General features: G+C 40.2%; 1 protein-coding gene across 1 annotated transcript in view; it reads right to left on the reverse strand.

Annotated features, from left to right (window-relative positions):
• Positions 1 to 17,969, reverse strand: part of LOC112983998 (NAD(P) transhydrogenase, mitochondrial) — a 46,226-nt gene extending 28,257 nt beyond the window's left edge. The window contains exons 1-10 of the mRNA XM_064500504.1: positions 17,823 to 17,969; positions 16,563 to 16,770; positions 10,708 to 10,937; positions 9,348 to 9,565; positions 7,848 to 7,935; positions 7,114 to 7,202; positions 5,246 to 5,433; positions 3,950 to 4,083; positions 2,335 to 2,526; positions 536 to 689 (exon numbers count right to left, since the gene is read on the reverse strand). Of these exons, the coding sequence (XP_064356574.1) occupies positions 536 to 689; positions 2,335 to 2,526; positions 3,950 to 4,083; positions 5,246 to 5,433; positions 7,114 to 7,202; positions 7,848 to 7,935; positions 9,348 to 9,565; positions 10,708 to 10,937; positions 16,563 to 16,713 (1,444 nt within the window). The 5' untranslated portion in view covers positions 16,714 to 16,770; positions 17,823 to 17,969. The remainder of the gene's footprint in view (positions 1 to 535; positions 690 to 2,334; positions 2,527 to 3,949; positions 4,084 to 5,245; positions 5,434 to 7,113; positions 7,203 to 7,847; positions 7,936 to 9,347; positions 9,566 to 10,707; positions 10,938 to 16,562; positions 16,771 to 17,822) is intronic.
• Positions 17,970 to 21,443: the final 3,474 nt, after the last annotated feature.

Here is a 21,443-nt window from a genome sequence, read left to right on the forward strand (position 1 = left end):
GCAAGACTTAAAAGTAACGAATATTCAATTCATTAACTACTAGCACAGAACTCCTGATGTACACAGAACATTAAATGACAGGAACTGCTAATATTTACCTGTGAAGACAACTCCTGTTCCCAATACTTAGCTAAGATTGTGGGCATTTAAGTCCCACAATCCATAAAGGTTGAAGAAAGCAATGCCATCAAAATGATTCTGCTGCAAAGCATGCACACAGCCCCTTGCAGGAGTCCTGCAAAATTTTAAGTATTTTACTGAGATTTAATTAAGAAAGCCAGAAACATATTCATGGTCGCACCATGACTCAGCACTACTTAAAATGTTAATATTTTTGGTTAAGTTTCTAAAGTTTTATTCTCCTCTCAAAAGCAATTATTGAAGGGCACTGATTTTGTACTAGGATATACCAGCCAACCAACTGCTCTCCCAGATAGTTACTAAATCTAATGAGCAAGATGCATAGTCACTTAAAATATTAGCCAAACAAGAATCACTCTACACTGATTCTCCTCCAACTGTGGAAGTTGCCTACCTGCTGTATATACAGATGCACTAGTCATAGTCTTTCTAAAAGGTGTAATAGTAGCTGCTTTTTCTGCTTCCAGCTCTGCTACAGTCTTCTGCTTCACAGGGGCTCCTTGAGGAATGTTATTTGGTGGAGGTGCTGGGAAAATCACCTTGCCATCCTGACAAGAGATATTTACAGTTATCCCTAACACAGCAGATTTTTTTAAAAAAAAAAGAGTCCACTCTTCTCTACCCTGTAGCTCAGATGAGCCTCAACATCCTAGAGCCATGCCATAGGAATAGTCTCCTATTTCCACACAAGTAATAGTTTGCAAGGCTGAATGAGATGTGCAGCCCAACCAAATTAACCATATTGATTCACACATTTTTCTGACAAGATTTAACATCAGTATCCCAGAACACCTGTTAACAACACAGTACATGGCTTGAAAGTTCATTAATGGAAAATATTTTTCCAAAATAAAACAGGGCTATGGAAATGGCAAATTCTGCTACAGATCTGAAACGTGATCAGAACCCGCCCAGCAAGGTTCCAGACATGGTGTCTCACATTTCTTGCCATTCTCCAAGCCTCGGGAGGAGTCACGCCTTGAGCTGTCAAGCCTCAAAGTTGCATGCACCACTTCAGTGGCAGCGGAGAGCTGAAGCCAATACAATGCTTCCTCCGCAGTAGGTAATAATCGGCATTAGAAAAATCTTGGTAAAATCATCCAGCAAAGCTCAGAAAAAATGAGTAACCCTTACCTGAACTACAGATTACTATTTTCTAACAGAACTTAAAAGCATTCTGCATGTCATAGTTGCATGAAGAGAGCCTGTACTGGCCAACGCCCTAAGTTTGTATTAGGCAGACAAATACAGAAAAATATAAGTAGTGGTGTGACCATAGAGAGGTAAACAGAAAAGCCCGCAATACAATCCTATCTGACTCTCTGAATCTCTGTGAGAATACTGAGCTCATAGAACACAGACATATTTGACAAGTTTACTATCATAAACAGTTAAATTAAGCTCCTTTTGGACAAAAAAAAATAATCTAGAACATATGAAGTACATATATTTCATCCTTTCTGATGCTGAAAAGGAAAATGTTAATTCCTGGTCTTATTTCAAGCCTCCTGGACAGATATCTAAGACAGCAGACAATGGTGCACTGGCTAGAGAAGGAACAATGACACGGTTCTCTCACATGACTGTCTAGGTCATAATCCTGAAAAGAAATGTACACTCCTGATATCCAAGTTATACCTATTCTGTGCCTGAATGTCATGGAGGGGGTTCTCCCCTTTCATGTGTGAAAGAAAGCTCAGTGTGAAAGAACTATTTGATTCAATTTAGCATTAAAATCCTTCTTCTTCTCTAAATTTACTCTTAGAAGAAGAATAAAAATGTATTTATTAAAGCAACGTTAAAGGTGGAATGCTTTCCAGTGCTCTAGTAGATATTTCAAAAATACATTAAATAACCATGTTTTTAATCACATGAATACAATCTGCAAATTCAAATTCAAATATCATACTTTTTTTTTTTTTTTTTTTTTTAGTAATAGGCATATTAGGCATTTGTTTAATCGTGATAGGTACAAAACTTACAGACAGAAGCAAAAAGGTTTCCCTTTACAAAAAGGGACAGAGGACTACTCAAATGAATACAAATGTGACTGCATATGCTGTCCATCAAGCTACCTGTAGAGTATGTAAGCATGCAACATCTTTGAATGCATTTTAGGAGACAGCACTGATAAACATGGAAGTAAATACACAGGTTCATCACAAATTAGAAAGATACCATTTACTGACTCACCTTCATTACTACAGTTCCCCTAATAACATGATCCAGAGTGCCATAATCAAATTCATCTTTTGGATCAAAGTAGAAGTTCTCTTTGTCAGGACTAATAGCCTTTAAGAGTTTGATAATATTATTGGAATATAGAGTACTGGCCTGGGTAGCCATTCTGCTAGGCAGGTCTGTGTAGCCAATGTGTGTAACACCCTAAAAAAATCCAAGTAAAGTATTAAGCATCATTAAATCTCTGAAGAAGCATTTTCAGAAGGTTGTACTAGAAGAGAGACTGTATAACCAAACAGTTCAGTTTATTTCTGTTTCTAAACTTGGTTAGAAGTGTTACTGCAGCTTTACCATTAGTAGCTGGGGGTAGGGCGGGGAAGGGTGTCACTCATGACTTAGAAAATTTAGCACGACCAAACCAAACACCTTAAATGCAACAAGCCTGAACAGAGAGGAGAATGTACTGGTGTGAGAGCTTGCCCTTTCCAAATATTACCATTCTCTCAAAACTCAGCTTCCTAAAACAGTCAGATAACAGATTATCTGGCCCATTGCTTGGCATCAATCCTACACTATACTCAGGGCTGGTACTCCTCTGGCTAAAACTGCTCCATGTAAATTCTCCATGCAAGTATCTGCTTATTTCTGTTCTGTATATTCTGCTTGCAAGTTCAGTTTTTAAGTAGTGACATCAAAAGCCCTAGAAAACCACAAAGCTAAACACAATGTGTGACTCATAATATACATGCGCTGTCCTGTTTATATTAATGATAACAAAGGTAATGTGGTGTCAAGCAGTACATTGCACAGACTGCCCTAGAGCAGAACAGAAACAACAGTATGCCCACACATTATCGAATAACAACCTTGGAAGTCTGCTACTTTGACCTCATCACCCAAATTTCTATAAGTGCTAACAGATTCCTCACACGTACAAAAACCCCACAGGAAAAAAGCAAGAAAACAAGCTCTCAGCTGAGCCTATGAACATTGGAAAAAAACATGATGTAGCTCATTCAGTCAAGGGCAAGTTTGCTTAATTTCATGGACTAACTCCTGCTGCTTCTAGTTTGGGTAACAAGAGGTTTTGATACTCTAAGCCAGACATACTCATGTTGAAAATAGCTGGGTAAGTTGAAGATGTACCAAGACGGCACCTTCTTGAAGCTGAAGCCACACTGACCTAAGCCAGAGACTTTGCACTGAAATAAACACTGACATAGTCTGAACCTGCTCAGCTGCACCTGTTACAGGGATTGTAACCTCCAGTTGTGGAAGGCGATAAACAAGTTGAAGATACTGCTGCTGCTTCCTCTTCAGGTAGGCCAGATATCAGACCATGTCCTCAGGTCAGCAGAGAAATTACTGACTTCAAAGTCTAGGGTATAACACTTCCTTACTTTACCAACATAATTAACCCTATACAAAGATATCTGTTTCTTTTAAAACCTTCAAATTATTATACAGAATGTGACTTTAACAAAATTAAAATCTAAAGGATTACTTAACCCCAATAGCCTAAGCAGCTACTCATTTTCAGCACTCAGTTTACAAAATACAATCTTCAAATTAAGTATGAAGGTGAATTCATGCAAACTGAGAGTGATCTGCAGTCCAAAATGCTCACCTTATGAACATACAATTCTCCAGGCTTTGTAGTTTCAATATTTCCTCCTGCTTCTGCAGCTAAATCCACAACAACTGAACCTTCCTTCATTGATTCAATCATATCTTTCCTAAACAAGACGGGAGCTTTTTTACCTGACAAGACAAGACATAGTAAATTCAACACAAAATACAGCTTTAATCTGTGAAGCCCAGGAGACAAGTTTTCCCCTCCTATCTTCATAAACCTCTCACTTGCCTCAGAAGCTATATTTGCATTTTATAAGTACAGAAAGGTCTAATTTTTTTGCTTAAGATGAAATGACATGGAGGACTTGCTTACACAGAGAAAAGAGATGCTGAAACATCTTGCACCCATGCCCGTATGCAAGGTGTTCATGGGCAGTCTACCAAAGATCCTAGAAAGTCTGATTTTGCCCTTAGTAAACAGGAAACTTCCAATCTTACAATTCAAGTCATAGCCAAGCAACAAAAATGCCACATTAAAGGTTAAGACTGTTGTTGTGCAATACAAAGCACTGAACCTTAAGCTCTACCTTACTGTGTTTCAATTACAAAACACAATCCTACTGCAACTGGACTTGCTTCAGTGCTCATACTGGGTATCAGAAATAACAGTGATAAAATAAATATGCAGAAGAACTACATATTCTTGCTTTATTGTCTACTTCTTGTTTAATAACAAAATATGAAGATATTAAGCCAAAGACTGATAATTTGTGGCAACATAACAGAGCATGGGTAAATATTTACTATGTACTTACAAACAATGCAAGGGTTTTAATATATATATAAACTAAACTAATACTTGAGATTTCTTTATTTGGACTGTAGTGTAGATTCCAGTGCACCACTATTATCCAGCAATTTGAGGAACCTTCAACTTTCTTCTCAAATGACTCCAGGTTTAGGGAGGAATCAACAAATGAGGGAGGCATGGAGTAAATTACATAGGCAGGCACTCACAGAAAGCTCAGAAAACCAGACATTCCAGAAGCAAAGTAGAGCCTTTACACCAAGACAATCTTTAGGTACCAAAGAATAGCACAGAGTGAACGAATAATTACTTCCCTGCAGGCTAAAGCTTTTATTTTCTCATTTTCTAATGGTAACACAGTTGCAAAAGAAAAAGAAAAAGTCTCCTTAAAAACAAGCATTTATCAGGGAAGGGAAAAGGTACATGCTTACAAAGAGAGAATTTATTTACACCTCCTTTGTTTTCACTGCAGGAACAGCCCCAAAATATACAAATTTACACAAAATAAATGAGAACTAGCATGTTGCATGTAAAACATACCTGGAATAAGTGCTGTAGTGATGATGATATCAACATCTTGGCACTGTTTAGCAAAGAGTTTCATTTCAGCTTCGATAAATTCTTTAGACATTTCTTTAGCATAACCACCTTGTCCCTCTCCCGATTCCTTTAAGTCTACTTCCAAAGGCTCAGCACCAAGAGACTTGAACTGTTCCAGAGCTGCAGCCCTAGGGAAAGAAAATTAGAAGGAGAAAAAAGAAAAGAAAGAAGAAAAAGAGTGGACTACCTAAAAAAAAGAAGTCCATTTTTAGCAGCAGCTCAATATACTTTGAGTTTTGAGGCCACTTTAGTAGCAGCTGTCTTCAGACAAGAGACACAAAGCTTATTCTAGGACTAGGCAGACCAGGATAAAAGTCTTCACTTTATTTCTTAGGTGGAACAGAAAGAGCATCTGCATCACTAATTTTAGGTTCCTCATGGCAACATTTTGATTAGGAATGAGAGCAGCTTACAGTTTCCTGTATAGTCAAATGAAGTTACCCTGAGAAGACAGCCAAAGCTGGGAGCTTAGCTATTGACTAAGTCTGCTCACCCCTTTCTCCTGCCTTCACTAGGTAAGTCTAAAACCCTAACTTAAATGCCTAAGATGGGTGACAGAGGCACTCCATAGCCTGTGTCCCTGTCTTTAATCTGTGAAATGGAAATACCAGTAAGTCCCTTTTCACAGGGAATGCAACAGAGCTTTTGAGGCCTCTGGATACTACGGAGATCAGAATCATAAAGACCTTTGATGGATGACAAAATCCTTTTAAAAACTACAGTTTAGCATCAAGTTATACCACAGTATACAATGACAGACTAAATTCCAGGGGTGAGGCAAACATTCACCACATGCAGGTATTTACTACAAAGCATCCTTGTACATCAAGACAAAAGTACACGGGATGCTGAAGAGCATTTTATATCTGAAAAGCTTTACATAGAGTTTGATCATGCTTTTACATAAAGTGATTCTTTGCAGTTTGTTTTATGAATTATACTGCTTCTCCTAACACAGACTGAAGACTTGTTCCATATTGCACATCACAAATATGGAGATACACTCATTTTTATTCTTTCACATTAGGTATAACTAATTAGCACTAGCAGCCATTTCTGCATAAAAATAAATATGTATTTTTAGTGCAGACACAATGTTAAGCACATACAAATTCAGCATTAGAAGACCACTTAATATAGAAAGTTTAATTGAATTTATGGTCCCTGTAGAGACAATAAGATAATTTTCCCAGTCTATTGCCCTAAAAATGACTACAGGACAAGAAAATCCTTCTGAATGAAAAAAAGAAACTCCAAGAGAGTAGCACTTAATTCTATGCCAATTGCAGTCCCTGTTCTTCCATCTTAAAGACATAAGTTCCCTAAAAAAAAGAAAGGGAAAGAAATTTTTTTTAATTTTTTGTGTCCTTTCAGCAGATTGAAAGAACTCTGACTTCAGGGAGTTCCTGGCTAGCTTATCTGAGATCAGGGGAGTAGAGCTGAATCAGAGTATGCAGCTATGAACCTGGATCAAAACAAGCTGTAAGTGAGAGCATATAGACTTTCTCCACTATTTTGCCTTGTGTCCCCAAGAAAAGCGCAGAAACAAAATTCTGGAGGAAAGCCCTATCTTTCTCATTTTGATAAAGCAGGACTTTATTGATTCATATAGCTCTGACTGATTTAATAATACACACTCTTTGGAAGGTTTGGTTGCTGTTGGAAATAAAAATGGAAGAATAATGCAGGAATAAAAGCAGCCAGCAGGGAGTTGTGATTCAGTGCAGCTTTTGCTGCAATACAAACAGCTACAAAGCAATTAACCTTAAAATCATTTTATATAGCCATTACTGTTTTTACACACCCACCTAGTATCAAATCCACGAACCACTGCTCCCATCGATTTAGCTGCTCCTGCAGAAGCCAGGCCAGCAACTCCTCCTCCAATGATCAAGACCTAGAATGATACCATTATCATGCTTGGACAATAAACTAAAAATAGAGTCGGCTAGAAAAGTAGCAAGATTGTACTGCATTCACAACAGTAGATATGCCTCATTACGCAGTCATTCGAACAAGTTACTTTACAACACAAAACCTAAAGTGACTGTGGTAAAGTTGCCCTGTAACCGTCAAAATTTTTCAACTGTTACTTTTAACTTCATCTATCTGAGGCTAACAATTTAAGTAAGTAAATGCAGGTTTTCCCCTTGATTTGTTTTAATTTTCTGGGGGTTTTGAGGGTTTTTTTTTAATTTTCACACTTTCCTTTCTCTTCATCCTAATACACCTGCAACTCCAGTCAAGCAATCCCTTCCATCACAGCCTTCAACATGCCAGAACTCTTAACATCTCTGACCTTTCTTTACTGCTTCATAACCTTTCCTCATCCATCCATGCACAGCTAGTCTGAACTTTAAAAATAAGCAAACAAATAAAACTCAAATTATTCTACTCTTCCCCAAAAAAGCACTAAAAGTAGTGAGCAAAAATTACTAATCCCAAATGAGGAAAGAATTTTTAACACATGTAGTTTCAGCAGTGGTTAGCTGCGCTCAAGAAATGAGCTATTCTGCTATAGTACTTGTTTTATTGTACATACCTTGGCTGGAGGAACTTTACCAGCAGCTGTGATCTGACCCGTGAAAAATCGACCAAAGTGATTTGCTGCCAATACAACAGCCTTGTAACTGTCAAGTAAGGAAGACAAGAACATGTTTCAGTATTTTCCCAGGTACAGCTTAATGCCATCCATTGACAGCAATCAAAAGAATACACTCTGGACCAAAGCATACCTTTGATGAAACAAGTTTAATATTCTACTCTTGAGCACAAGTTTAATATTCTCTCTGCCTTTGCTCATATTTATCGCTAAATCTTTTTTTATGATAGAATGCATTTGCAGAGAATTTGTAGACAGCAATATGGTGGATGTCCATGACAATTCACCCTCTCAAGTAGAATTTTGAATGCATAGTAAACATGCAACCTGACAAAAGTTAACTTTGTCATCTTTGAAGCTATCTTCAAAGACTGCAACCTGAGGCTTGCTAGGGAAGGCACTACATACAACCAACTACAAAATCCAGAGTAGTTTTGCAGTAAGCAGTAATGCAGGAAGCATTTAGGCAAGCAAACAACTTTGGAATAAGATATTCTCATCCCAGCTTTGCAAAGCTGTAAGGCATAGGACAAGCTGCTTAACCTTTCTACCTCTGTTGCCCCATCTGCTTTTGTAGCCATCCTAGAATGGATGGCTGGACACTGAGTTAACATCAGTACAGCTATTTGACAAGGCAGATAATTGTGGACTTGCATCTTAAGAGTGCCCATTTTCTTTTATTTTTACTAACACTGTCAAAGCTCAACAGTTTCATTCTACTCTCTTTCCAATCTCCAGCAGAGATATATCTAGGTCTGTATGCCCTAAAATTAGTGCTAATTTGGAATGCAGCTCGCAGACTTTATACCTGTAAACACGTTATGAATTCCTATGGTATTTTAGTAAAAATATACAGAATGAAAACTCAGAAGGAAACCAACCACTACATGTTCGTGGTGTGTCCACAAAATAGTTCAGCAGCCCTCTACTAGGACAAGGCTTAATATACCTTACAGGCATACATCACCTACGTATGAAGTACAAAAACAGTAATAATAGTAGTAACAGCCAGCTCGACAATAAACACCTAAAGTCTACAATGCCAGGCACAAAACATGAAGATATTTGAGAGTATTTGGTCTTTTTGTTTGCACCTGCCATGGCCATTGCATTAATACTGAGCACTCTTCTCATTAGTTAGCTCCCAATAATATTAGATGCTAGTGACAGACACTCTGCATTCAAGTCGTCTTAAGGCTAGCTCTGATCTAGTCCAGAGTAAAGAGGCACTAGACAAACCAGTCCAGGAATTGAAAGAACTCAACTATTTTTTTAAACCTGCTCTGATTTGAGAAAGTTAAAGTTGCCAGGCACCTCCAACAGGTTCCTCCTGCTTCAAATAGCTGTATGAAGATAAAGACACAGAACTGTCTTAAATATACCCAGTACCAAAATATGTTGCCTTTATATTTACTCAAGACGGAAAAAAAAGTTTCATACCCAGCAATGTTGGCCATGGAGCTAAGTGCATCATATCCCTGAGCAATGGTGACCCGTGGAACCTGATCCATGGCTAAGACCGTAGTTTTTTTTTCTGCAAGTTTATTCAGGAGGTCTGGATTTTGAGCTGGATAGATAAAACTAATCAGGGTAGCAGCTGTCTTAAAAAGATCTGCCTCATGTACACCTAGTGCAGGGTTATATATCGGAGCCCTCACCTGAAGAAAGAGAGAAGTTTCCAAATTAATTAGTGGAAGTAAATCAGGGCATCCGCCACTTATTTCCCCAACGTGCAGTCTGTCCATTCACAGCCACAAAGTATATGGGGGAAGGAAGTATATTAAAGGCTGTTCGTACAACTAAACTCAGTAACTTTTCTGCTATAGCTCACAGATCAGAGTTAGCTCTAGGTAGATGGGTGACAGAGCAGTAATAGCATACACACTCAAAGATTTCATGGCTTCCAAGAAGCCATTACTACATTCTGTAACAGACAGCTGTCCCAAAACTGCTCATTTGGAGGCAAAAAGATTAATGAATGGGTGTGACAATTAAGCTCTAGCAGGGGAAAAGAAAATCACTATTAAGTTTGCAATGTACCATCATATATAAAGAATTTCAAGCATGAGGTCTAGCAAATACCTGTCTTGATTTGTAATTACTTCTTTTATATCGTTCACTTTTCTTTATAAAGAAGAAACCTACTTAAAGGGAGTTCACAAAGTAACTTACAGAAATGCTCTTACATTCAATCTTGACAGGATAACTTCAGAAAAAACATTGAAAGAAAGACATAACATCAAGGTCTTCTTGCTTCAAGACTCTGTGCAACCTAACACCTCGCAACTTTACTTTTAGCAGTTTACTTTTACTTTAGATCAGCTACAACTCCTGCTGCTGTGCAATTGCTGGGTATCCATTTGAGGAGAGTTAGAAAACCTTCTTCAAAACTCCAAAGCAACTCTTCTGAGAGTGTAACTTGGAGTTGGATGTTACTAATCTGGGAGAAGAAGTTTCTTAGAATGGAGATCTTTTCTGATTAGTGTTCTGAACACAAGTCTACCTTTCTCTAGAAAACAGAACTCCAAGGCAGTGAAAAACTTGATAAGAAATTGTCCTTAAACTCTTCAATGCTCCTATTTTCAGAAATACTCCTATATACTAGTTTACTAGCCTAGGCCCACACCTGAGCTATTAAAAAAAAAAAAAAAAAAAGACTAAAATTACATCAGAACTTAGAATGAAAAGTATAAATTTAGAGCAGCCTGTTTACTGAACTTTCAGGAGACTATTAGAAAGGTTTGAGCTATGTACTTCTCTGAAAAAGATGCCATAGAAAATATATTAATAAAGCAATTACTTTGACAACTAAATCTGAAGTCAGTACTTCCTTGGTCCCCTGGATCTTTGCTCCTACTTCTCTGTAATGGTCATCAGAAAATTTGGAAGCTTCTCCAGCACCAGATTCCACCACAACATTGAAGCCTTGCTTGACCAAGGCTTGAACTCCAGCCGGTGATAAAGCCACCCTCTTCTCATTTTGAAATATCTCCTTGGGGACACCTACAGTCAGCTGTTTATAAGGAATTCCTGTAAGAGCAGCAGATAGGACAGCATTAGTTGCATCAAAGATATTAAGGTTTACTGAACTGATACTAATAGCACTCTTTAGTGCTGCATAGAGACATTCAGACAAGTCACATTTAGTAATTTTCCCTCCTCAGGAAAGAGGAAGCACAATCACATTTTCCAGCAGTGTATTCTACATTTCTTTAAATTATACCATGTTTCCAGACATCCCTCTTCCCTCAGATATGAACAGGTCAGTGCAGTCACCACGCAAGCACTAACAAGTGGCTCGAGCAGTTCATATCCATCTCAATTTATACAATCAGTTATGGTATTCTGGGGATATCATATTCTGAACTGGGGTAAATGAACTTAACTTCCTCTCTATTCATTTCAACTTTTCTCTGAAGAAGCAAGTAAGTTTGAGCAGCTGATCTGCATTTTAATTGCACATTAGTTTTGAACGTCTATCAAAATCATGCAACAGTTGTCTCAGTTCACTATTAATGAGCATAACTTTGGTACCACAGAAAAAGTAGGCTGAAAGGCACAATTCCGTTGATGAGGTGCTTGGACAGTTGCTACAGAAATTAAAAATTTGAACGTAGGAGTACTTGAATAATTGAGTATCTGACTACTAGTTCATTCAATTATACTTCTCTTCAATTTTATCTCCCGGTTTTAAGGTGTTCCAAGTTTTACTAAATAATGTCAGGAAACTTGCAGAAGCCGCAATTTATCAGTTTTAGCTTAAGGTTTCAAATTACAAGCCTCCAATTTTATCTACAATTTGAGGGCCTTGAGTCTAATATTTGATAGCTGAACTTCTCTGATCCATCAAGTGTTTAAGCTTACTATTTATGCCCACATGGTCTCAGGCAAGATAATCATATATCAAATTACAATATTGCTTCAATTACACAAAGCCGCATGGAGTCCAGCATGCAAGCCCAGGTCTGCAACAGCCTGCACTGATATCTCTCCAAAATTCAAAATTTGCATTGTGACATTTATACATGAGAGGCCTACACCACATACACTGCACTGTTATGAATAGAACTCAAGCAGCCTGAGAAGCCACCCATATTAAAGGCCAAGCTAAAAAAAAAAAAAAATAAAAAAAAATAAATTAAAGGTTTGTTTTAAATCATAGATCTTTTAACTTGGCATAAGCAATTTAATTTTGACAAAAACTACATATTTTATTATAAAAATGGTACCAGACAGTTAATGTGTTGCATATTTTAGGCCCCCTTTTTCTGTCCCCCCCCCTTTTTTTTTTTTATTAAGATAGAAACAAGCAAAACCTAAATGTACCTTACTGTGAGAATTTTGAGGAAGGCAATTATTTTGACATTTTTAAATCTAAAGTTCTTACAGCTATGAAATGAAACTGGGACTAACAGGTGCTTAAGCAGAAGATCTGAAAGTGTTTTAGAATAACAATTCTCATGATATACCATCAACTTGTAATGTTCTGAAAATACAGTGCATAGTTGCTAAGAATTGAGATTTAAAAAAATCTACTCACACTCACCAAGTCTTTTCATCATCTATTTAAAAAAAAAAAAAAGGCTGAACATATCCAACAAGAAGACAGGATAAAAGTTCACTAGAGAGAAGGGCATTACGTCTGATTATTTCTACTCTTCCTTTTTTATCTTTCTCTCTAAAATTAAACTTATCAAATAGTAATAAGTAATTTTGAGAAAGAAGTTTTTAATATTCAATATGTTGGAGAACATCTGAAATTCTTTAGATTACTAGGTAAAACAAAATTTAAAAAAATATATTTTAAAGGAACAGAACGTGCATCTAAAATGAGAGAGCTACAGAGGTAACAATGTGCCTTGTAAAGATTTGCTTCATCAGCATAGAGCACATTCAAACACCACTGTGCAACTTAAGGCATCACTACTGCAGCACCACTAGCCACCTGAAAGCTATGGTAACTGTTGACATCACTCATAGTAATAGTTTTGCCACTCAGAAGATAACTTTCCCCTCATCTCTTAAGTACTATGCAATGATGCCTGCTTCTGACTTTTGCTAAATTAACTCAGGGAAAATATGAGAACTCCCACTTTTTAAAAGCAGAAATGAAATCTAACAGATATGAATCATGATTTGGGAAAGGTAGTAGCTCAAGGACAGAAAGCCTTGCAAGAAGCTCTGAGAAAATAAGAACTGGAGTACCACCTTCTCTTTCTCCTTTTCAAAGTTTTGCAGTGCACAGAGGCAGAGGAAGGAAGGAATAAATTACAGCATACAGGAACTAGAAGGATGACTGCAAATTTAGAAGCACACAAACAACTGACTAAAGCTCATACATTTTTTTCCAACAGAAAATTTAGAGCTTTTAGCTCATAAGGCCCAAGCTCAAAGGGCAACTGTTGCTTCCATTTTCTGTTTTGTCCACTTGCTTTTGTGTGGAAGACCAGACCAGAAGAGCAAATAGGTGGGAGGGATGAGACAGAAGATGCACCATGTGCCAAACGCATTTCCTCCTTTTCTTCATTCACGTTGTTAGGTGTTGCTTCCAATAAAAATATGCAAAGCTTTTTCAGAACGAAAGCATTTGCAACTTCTTTAGTAAGCAGAATGGTCAGAGACCAATAAGGAAGACTATGCCCTCCTCCAATACTTTGGGAGATTAAATCAAAGACATTCAACAAGTCTCATTCTTCTCACACCCCTCTTCCCCCCTGTCTCACTACTGACTTTCTAGCAATCAAAACTCAAGCGAACAGTGAGGCAAACACATTTCAGTTTGCCAGCCTTTAGCTAAAGCAGATGTTGTTCATTCAGTAAGAGATACACAAAACCTTTTTGATACAAAGAATCAGTGTGAGAAGGAATTCACTGCTACCAAAAAAGTAGAATCACTTAATTTCACAAGCCTTATAATCTCAACATCAAACATACATAAATTATAGTTCAGAAAGAAAGGATGAGAATACCATATTTTTAAATAAGCCACTTATGACTATGCTTGCTCCTCCCTCAACAATCTCCACTGTTTAATGAGACAGCAAACCACACCCTCAGACTCCAAGGGAACAAAAAAAGTAGTAAGTAACCTAGATCTCCAATCTTCAATATATACATGTATATAAAAAAAAAATACATATATGTAACACCTTCTTCTCCATTTAACTTCTGTCTACAAATGGAGTGTTTAAAGGAGATCCTAAATCAAAACCATCAAGAAAACTCAGAACAAAGTATACAGAGTAACACAGAAAAATACAGTTTTTTTACCTAGCTAATCTGATTTCAGAAGCAGCCTGTAGAAAACAGGATCAACAAACGTTAGAGACTGACTTAGAGGAAACAGATGGAAGCTTTGACTATACGCTACATTTTCTGGGATAGGGAAAATGGGATACAAAACTTGCCCAATTACTAAGATATTCTAAAATCAGCTTTAAATGAACCATCTCACCTGTTCTGAAGTAAGATGAGGATGTATTCTGAAGAACAGCAATATGATGTAGGCAAGAAAAAAAATGGCACAGAAGATTAAACACGCACACCTTATCTCTCTTCTCACACAAGTAAGGAGAAACAAAAAAAGAAATAAAACTACAGGAAAATGTTTACGCTTTATAAACAATGTACAGCTCATCTAGAGAACTGACAGTAAAGTATTACGGGTTTAAAAGTCTTGCAAGGTTTAGAAAAAAAACAAAATTTTTTTTAAATGAAAGCTTTATAATAAAAAGGACATTAAAAATCCTAAAATAGAGAGGGGTAAGAGTCACAATGCTGTAGGATACAAACCAACTGGAAGCACATTAGAATAGTCAGGATCGGCTACTATGTATGCACCTATTATCAGGGCTTGGGAAAGTTTTGCATTTATTGTTGAAGCATTTGGTAGTGGCCACTGATTGAGATGTGACACTGGAATACTTGTTTATTCCTGTATAGAAATTCCTGTTTCTAAGAAACAAAGAAAAAGGCAGCAAGACAAATAGTGATAGGAAAGTATCCATCCTCCTAGTTTACTTTTCAACTGAATACAAATTTCTTTGTTACTACCCAGGCAGCAGTTATTCCTGTATATAACATACACTGGACAATGTGAAAGCTAATCTGAGAGAGTGCAAGTAATAGCTATAGGCTTGAGAAGAATTACAGGGACACTACACTTTTCAGGAAACTTATTCTTCTGAATGTTACAATGATTTTACCACGTGCCACTATATTCAAACATAATTTCTAAAAGAAAGGATAAAATGTTGTTATTTTATATGCTGTTGAACTTTGATGCAAAAGTTCTTAAAAGAATATATGCAGGCAGCAGCACTTACAAAGTGTCATTCAGTTACTATTTTCACCCTTGATTTGTCCTCTACCAAACGACAAATCTCATGTTACCGAAGTGAGACAAAAGGACAGTTTAATTATCAACCAAGAGACTTAATCAAACTTTATAATTCTCAGCACTAAATAATTATCTTGCATGAATATAAATACTGCTTTGCCTCAATAATGGCTTTCACATGAGAGATCTGAAGGGGACAGCACTGAATGCTTGAATATGTAACACCAATCAATTCTCTCTCCTCATGGAAACTTTTTTGAAAACTTTTCACCAAGCCCATGTAAATCCCATACAACAAAGGCTTTTCTGAGCTATATGATCTAATCTTACACCCTGTATTTTCACAGCCAGACATTTCTGTTCATAAATAGTGCTACTTTTCTAGGCCTTCAAAAGATCTAATGCGTCACCTGCTCTGCATGCACCAAAGAACTGAACATCACCATTCAATCAGACTAACTCTTCACATACATATTAATCTGTCCCAGACCCAGAAGACCCAAAAATCAGCACTGAAGCCTGTAAATTTCTTCAGGGAGACCTGACTCATGCAGGATAAGGAGCAAAAGTAGCACTAACGTACTTTTACATATTCTCCAGTCCTCTAAGTTGTCAGGCTACACAGAGAATTGGGGGGGTGGGGGGGTGTCAGCCCAGACTTTCATGCACCATGCTCTCATCATAGACTGGAACCAAAGAAGTTCCATCCCCTACCCTCCCACACTATTTTGAAAATATCTGAATCTGTCCATTATCTTTAAGATGTAATCAGTATAAATATACCAACAAACCCTGTAAGTGAAGATCCAGCTCAAAGCTGGAAGATGGTACAACATGAAAACAACAAAGTCAACAACTTTTTAGATGGGTAGTTAATTCACATACAGTCATGCTGTCAGATGCTCTTTTTGTGAGGGATGCATTTCCCCCCTATGTACACAAACAGTTGGGCTAGCAAAACTCTTAGGGAACTGGGACCTTTACCTGAGAAAGGCATTTGCTTAAATACTCCCTTCAAGCAAGATAATTGTCAGCAGGATCTCTGATCATCTACCCCTGAAGACTGTTTGGACCCAAAGTATTCACAGTGAACACAAACTCCTTCTGCAAAACTGGAAAACTGGTGTAAAACTGTACTGCAATTGATTGACTAAGATCAGCTACTGACATGATTTAAAGGTGTTCTTTTTATTTTTAATCTTTTCCATACTAATGCAACCCCCTCCCCCCAAAAAACACAAACTATTTCAGAAGCTCATTTAAAACCTGCATGGTATAAAATGAAAGAATTATTTATGATAGTTTAGTCAATTTACCTGGCTTCAAAGGGGCTTCAGACCACAGAACTTGATGGGTTCGAAACATTCGGAAACATGGCATCTTCGCAGAATGCACCTTAGGTGATAACACATTGCCAAAGATGGGAGTTGAGCACCCGCTAACGGCAATACGCAGAAGGCTCGCCATGTCACCCAGACCTCACAGCAGACTCCTTGCCACCTACAGAATCCCTACAGCAGCCTGCTGCTCATGTAAGAAACAAAACAAGAATCATTAATGATTAATATTATTATTTCTAGTAGAAAGAAGGTATGTAAACTCAGCAGCTTACGCCTAGTTGACACTAGCCACAAGATGATCATTTCTCTCTCCCTTTTCTTTCCAACTAGAAAACAAAGTCCACTTTTCCACACCAGGTCTGAGTAAATACCAGAACTAAACCAACAAGCCCATGAGTGCATTAACATTACAAGGTGATTTACAGATTGATATTTCTGCAACTCAGGATTGTATTCTCCTTGCCACGGGTGTAAATATTTGCAGAAAACAGCTATTTTCCAAAGAGCATTTTGTAAAGCCTTTGCTAGAATTAATGCATGCCAAAAAAAGCATTGAAAACCTGCAGAAACTACTGGCAAAAAGCACTAAATAACCCCAAAGCCGGTTAGTAAAACCCCAAGCAACAACTTGTATTTTTTTCTTCTTCTGCTGAGATAGCACGACGTGCAGATTTGATAACGGCAAGATTTCCTGTGCCGGAAGCCAAACGACCCGAACTCCGGCGAGGGCTCCTGAAGGAGGCACCCGAGCGGGGCAGCCCGCAGAGGGGCAGGTAGGGCGCTGGGGCCGGGAAGGGCGGGCAGCGGGGCAGGAGCGGGCAGGGAGGCCGCCCGCCCGCCCACGGAGCGCAACGCTCTTCCCGCCACGAAACGCCGGCCCCGCTTCGCTCCCGCCGCTATTTATAGCCCGCGGCCCCTGACTGACCTTGGGCAGGCCGCGCGCCCGCCGCCCCGGCCGTTAACGGCCGCCGCCCGCCCCGCTCCTCACCGGCTCCCCTCGCCCCCCAAGCTGTCCTCCACCGATGCTCCCGGCCCGCTGCTCCTCCGCCAGGGCCCGGCGCCTGCCGGGACCCGGCACCACAACGCCCGCCTCGGGCCAACGGCAGCCGGCAGCGGGGGCGCCGTCCCAGGTGCCCCCCCCGCACCCACCGCAAGGCGCCCGGCGGGCGGGTCCCCCCCCCCCGCGACGCGACCCGACGCGACCCGACGCAACCCGGCCCGCGACGCCGCACCCACCGCCTGTGCCGCCGGCGCCGGCCCCGCCGCGGCACTGATCGACCTTGGGCGAGGCGGCGCGGCGGGGCAGGACGGGCGCGGGGCCGGCCCGGCGGGGCGGGGTCGGGGCGAGGCTCCGCCCCGCCACCCGGAAGGAGAGCGGGGAACGCGGAGGTCGAACAGGGGGGTCACGTGCGGCCGCGAGGCCTCCCCCCTCCCCGCTCAGGAAGGGGGCGGTGGCCGGGGCGCGTCACGTGGCTCCTGCGTGTTGGGCGAGCGCGCTCCTGCCTGAGGCGCCCGCGCGAGGGCGCGTGGACCGTTAACGGCCGTTCGTGTGGCGGGCGCTTCGGCCGGTCCCGGGTTCTGTCGCTGTCACTGCTCCCCGGGGGCAGTGTGCGGTGGGGTCTCCCGAGGGCTGGAGCTGGGAAGCGGAGGCGCCGGCAGGACTGAAGTTGTTAGAGACGCGCCAGGTGTTGCGGGCTCCCGCAGCGGGCGGGCGGCCGCGGTCGCCCTCGTCGCTCTGCTTGCCCGGATCGTGGTGGTGTGCGGGGGCAGGGGCGAGGAGGCAAAGGTGGTGGTTGGTAGCTGAGTTGTGAAGAGAGAGATACTTCCTCAGACGCGGTTGTTTCACTTGAACAGACGCCAGAGCGTGTAGGTGATGTCTTCCTTTATTGTTGCTGCTATTTCTTGAAATGCGTAATAAAGCAATGATCTGGTATGCGTGTTGAACTTAGAGCGGTACGGAGGGTACAGTACGTACAGTGCCTGAGGGGAAAGGGGAAAAAAACGCTTGCAACTAAGATGTTAAAGAGATTGTATACAGAGGACACCTTGTCAGGTTATGCACGCTATCACACACTGTCACCTGTATACATTGTCATACTTCACACAGTCCATAAATTTCAGGTATAATTTAGGCTTTTTTATTTACATCTGTGCAACTGTTCATGCAAAATATGCATTGCCTGAGGTAGTTTTACAGTGACGCACAGCTTCCAATCTCATAACTGATTGACTAGAAGTGAAGTGAAGCTGTGAAAATGTGCGTCTGAGAATAATTCATATGGCACCCTAGTACCAGATGTTCAAGAGACTGCAGTACTTTTAAATAAATATGTGAGAAATAGTTTAGAGATATGACGTGTGCTAATGCGTGCTTTATTTTGGGGTCTTGGTAACTGCTGAGTAGTGCAACAACATACCTCATCAGTATGACAGAGATCAATTTAATTCCAATTATTCTGCTTTACAAGCTAGAACCAGCCCCCTCCGTCTTCTCCCTGTTTAGAAATATGTTGGCTGCAGATAAAAGCAGAGCATGTTTGTATTCTGAATAGTGACAAAGTTACAGTTCGCGGTGTCTCAGCACCAGATGCTGCAGGTCTGTGCGGTATTCCTTTAGAGCTGAGTTTTGGGCTATTGGGTAACAAATGTAGGGCAAGACAGGTAACTGCTCCTCCAGCTGATACTTAAAAGAGAAGTGGCCACAATTGCATTTGATGAAAGTTTTAATCCTATCACTGAGTGCTTAGGATACATCCTGATAGCTTGGCTATCTCAGGTTTTCTGCTTTTTGGCTCTCAAAGGAGTGAAGTGAGCTACAGGACTTCAGTTACTCAGGCAGAAATTTAGGTGTTGTCTAAAGGCATTGACTATCACACATAGTATTTGGGATGGTAATTTTGGATTTAACTGCACAGAAGATTTTTTTCAGGTATCTACTTTGGATGGGAGAAACTTGGCTCTCGACCAAGCACCACTGCTCTAATGCAAGCTTCAGTAGTGCATCTGTGATGAAAAGATGGACCTGGGGTCCCACTCCACTCTACCCCATAAGTAGCTGTCAAACAGTCATTAAATTAAGATAATATAGGATGTATGTTAAGTGAAAATAATTTATGACCAAATGTGAAAAGTTGTATGGTTTGATAATAATAACCTGAGGCATTAAATTCCTCATACATACATACCAGAGAGTATAAGGTTTGCTTTCCTGAAAGACAGACATATTAAAAACTGATGCCAGTATATGATTTTCGTAACATCTCAGCATATTGGGAACAGTGATTAAGCCAGAATCTCAACTTCCTTATTCACATTAATGTAAGCTTTTAATCCTCCTGCTGGTGTTAGGTAAAGTCTACAAATAAAGTCTATAAATGTGACCAGAGGTCATAATATAGGCTATGAAATCAGAAATGAAATAACACAAGCACACTGAATATTTTTTTTAGTTATTTTAGTAGCTAATTTGTGATCTTTAAAACCTCGGTAGTACTCTTTAAATCTAGTTTTGACAGTTGTGGAACTTAAACAAGTGAGGTCTTCCGCTTTTTGAAAACTCGTCAAAATTGCCTACATTTGTTCTCATTTCAGTTGTAGGGTTTATATTTGTTAATTTATTAGTCATCACTTTCACCAATAGTTGCTTAGGTTTCCCAGTGAGCCTGATTAATTCTAACTGTATTACTTTTACTGTCTGCCCAACTTTGCCTCTCACCGAGAATCAGTCTAATACATGCCTTGGGGAAATAATAAATCTAGACTATATTTTACAGTCTATTCCCCCCGTTAATAATTAAAAATAGCTAAATGTTGTAATAAAACAACTACGAACATAACTCTAAGTGCATTATTTTACGATACAGCCATATGTTAGAAATACGTAAGACAGTACCATTCTGATTTTTTACAAAGTTTCATACGTACTTGAATTCTTTTCATCCTCCTCTGCGTCATCAACAGAGTTTGAACTAACAACACAGAAGCCTTTCACTTCTATAAAAATAACAGCTGGGAAGGTGAGCAGCACGGAGCAGACTGCTTAGGGAGACAACACACAAACAGCACCAGTGGGGTGAACTGAGGCATGTTTTAGGCACCTCAATTCTCAGTTTGCTTCCTAGGTCTGAAAACAGATTGTGATCTGGAGGTTGCAAACCAAATACAGAAATACTCTGCCAGTTGAACAAAAGATAGGTGAATTAAATTGTGAATGGACATGTGAATTGAATCATCAGTGTTTAATGAGATGAGCAAAATGTACTACATGGACTGTCTTCTTCACTTAATTTTTTAAAACTTCCATGCTCACAGGGACTAAATCAGCATAGCACTTGTGTTTTTGTGTAACTATCCATGAAATACGTTATTCTTGACCAACAAGGTTACGCTAAGTAGACCTAGCAGTGCAGTAATAATTGTCACGCTGGAGGTTTCGCTTTGCTGGCTTAACTGCACGTTATCGTTTAGCTTGCAGTTTTCCCACACGTGCCGCTTCCCTCTGAGGACAGCTGCACGCGTGCAGCGCGGCGCGGCGCGGCGTTTCTGAAGGCAGGCAGCCCGCAGCTGCTGTCTCGGGTCTCAGTGCTGTGCTGTTGCCTCGCGCTAGCTGTTCCTGGAGGGGCGCGATTACAGGAGAATATTGTCCATTTGAAAACGCCAGCTCCAGGCTGCCGTGACCCGGCGGGGGCCTGCTAGCGCAAGCAAACGGTGCTCGGCGGCTGCTGATAGCCCAGCCCTGCCTGGCGGGGGGTGACTCGTGATTTCTGAGCACGTGGAGCTGGCGACGCGGCGCTAACGCCGGGCGGGAGCCTTTAACCCTCGGCAGCCGAGGCGGCTCCTCGGCGGGGCGGCGGCGGG

Source organism: Dromaius novaehollandiae, chromosome W (genome assembly GCF_036370855.1).
Source record: "Dromaius novaehollandiae isolate bDroNov1 chromosome W, bDroNov1.hap1, whole genome shotgun sequence".
Classification (NCBI taxonomy): Eukaryota; Metazoa; Chordata; class Aves; order Casuariiformes; family Dromaiidae; genus Dromaius; species Dromaius novaehollandiae.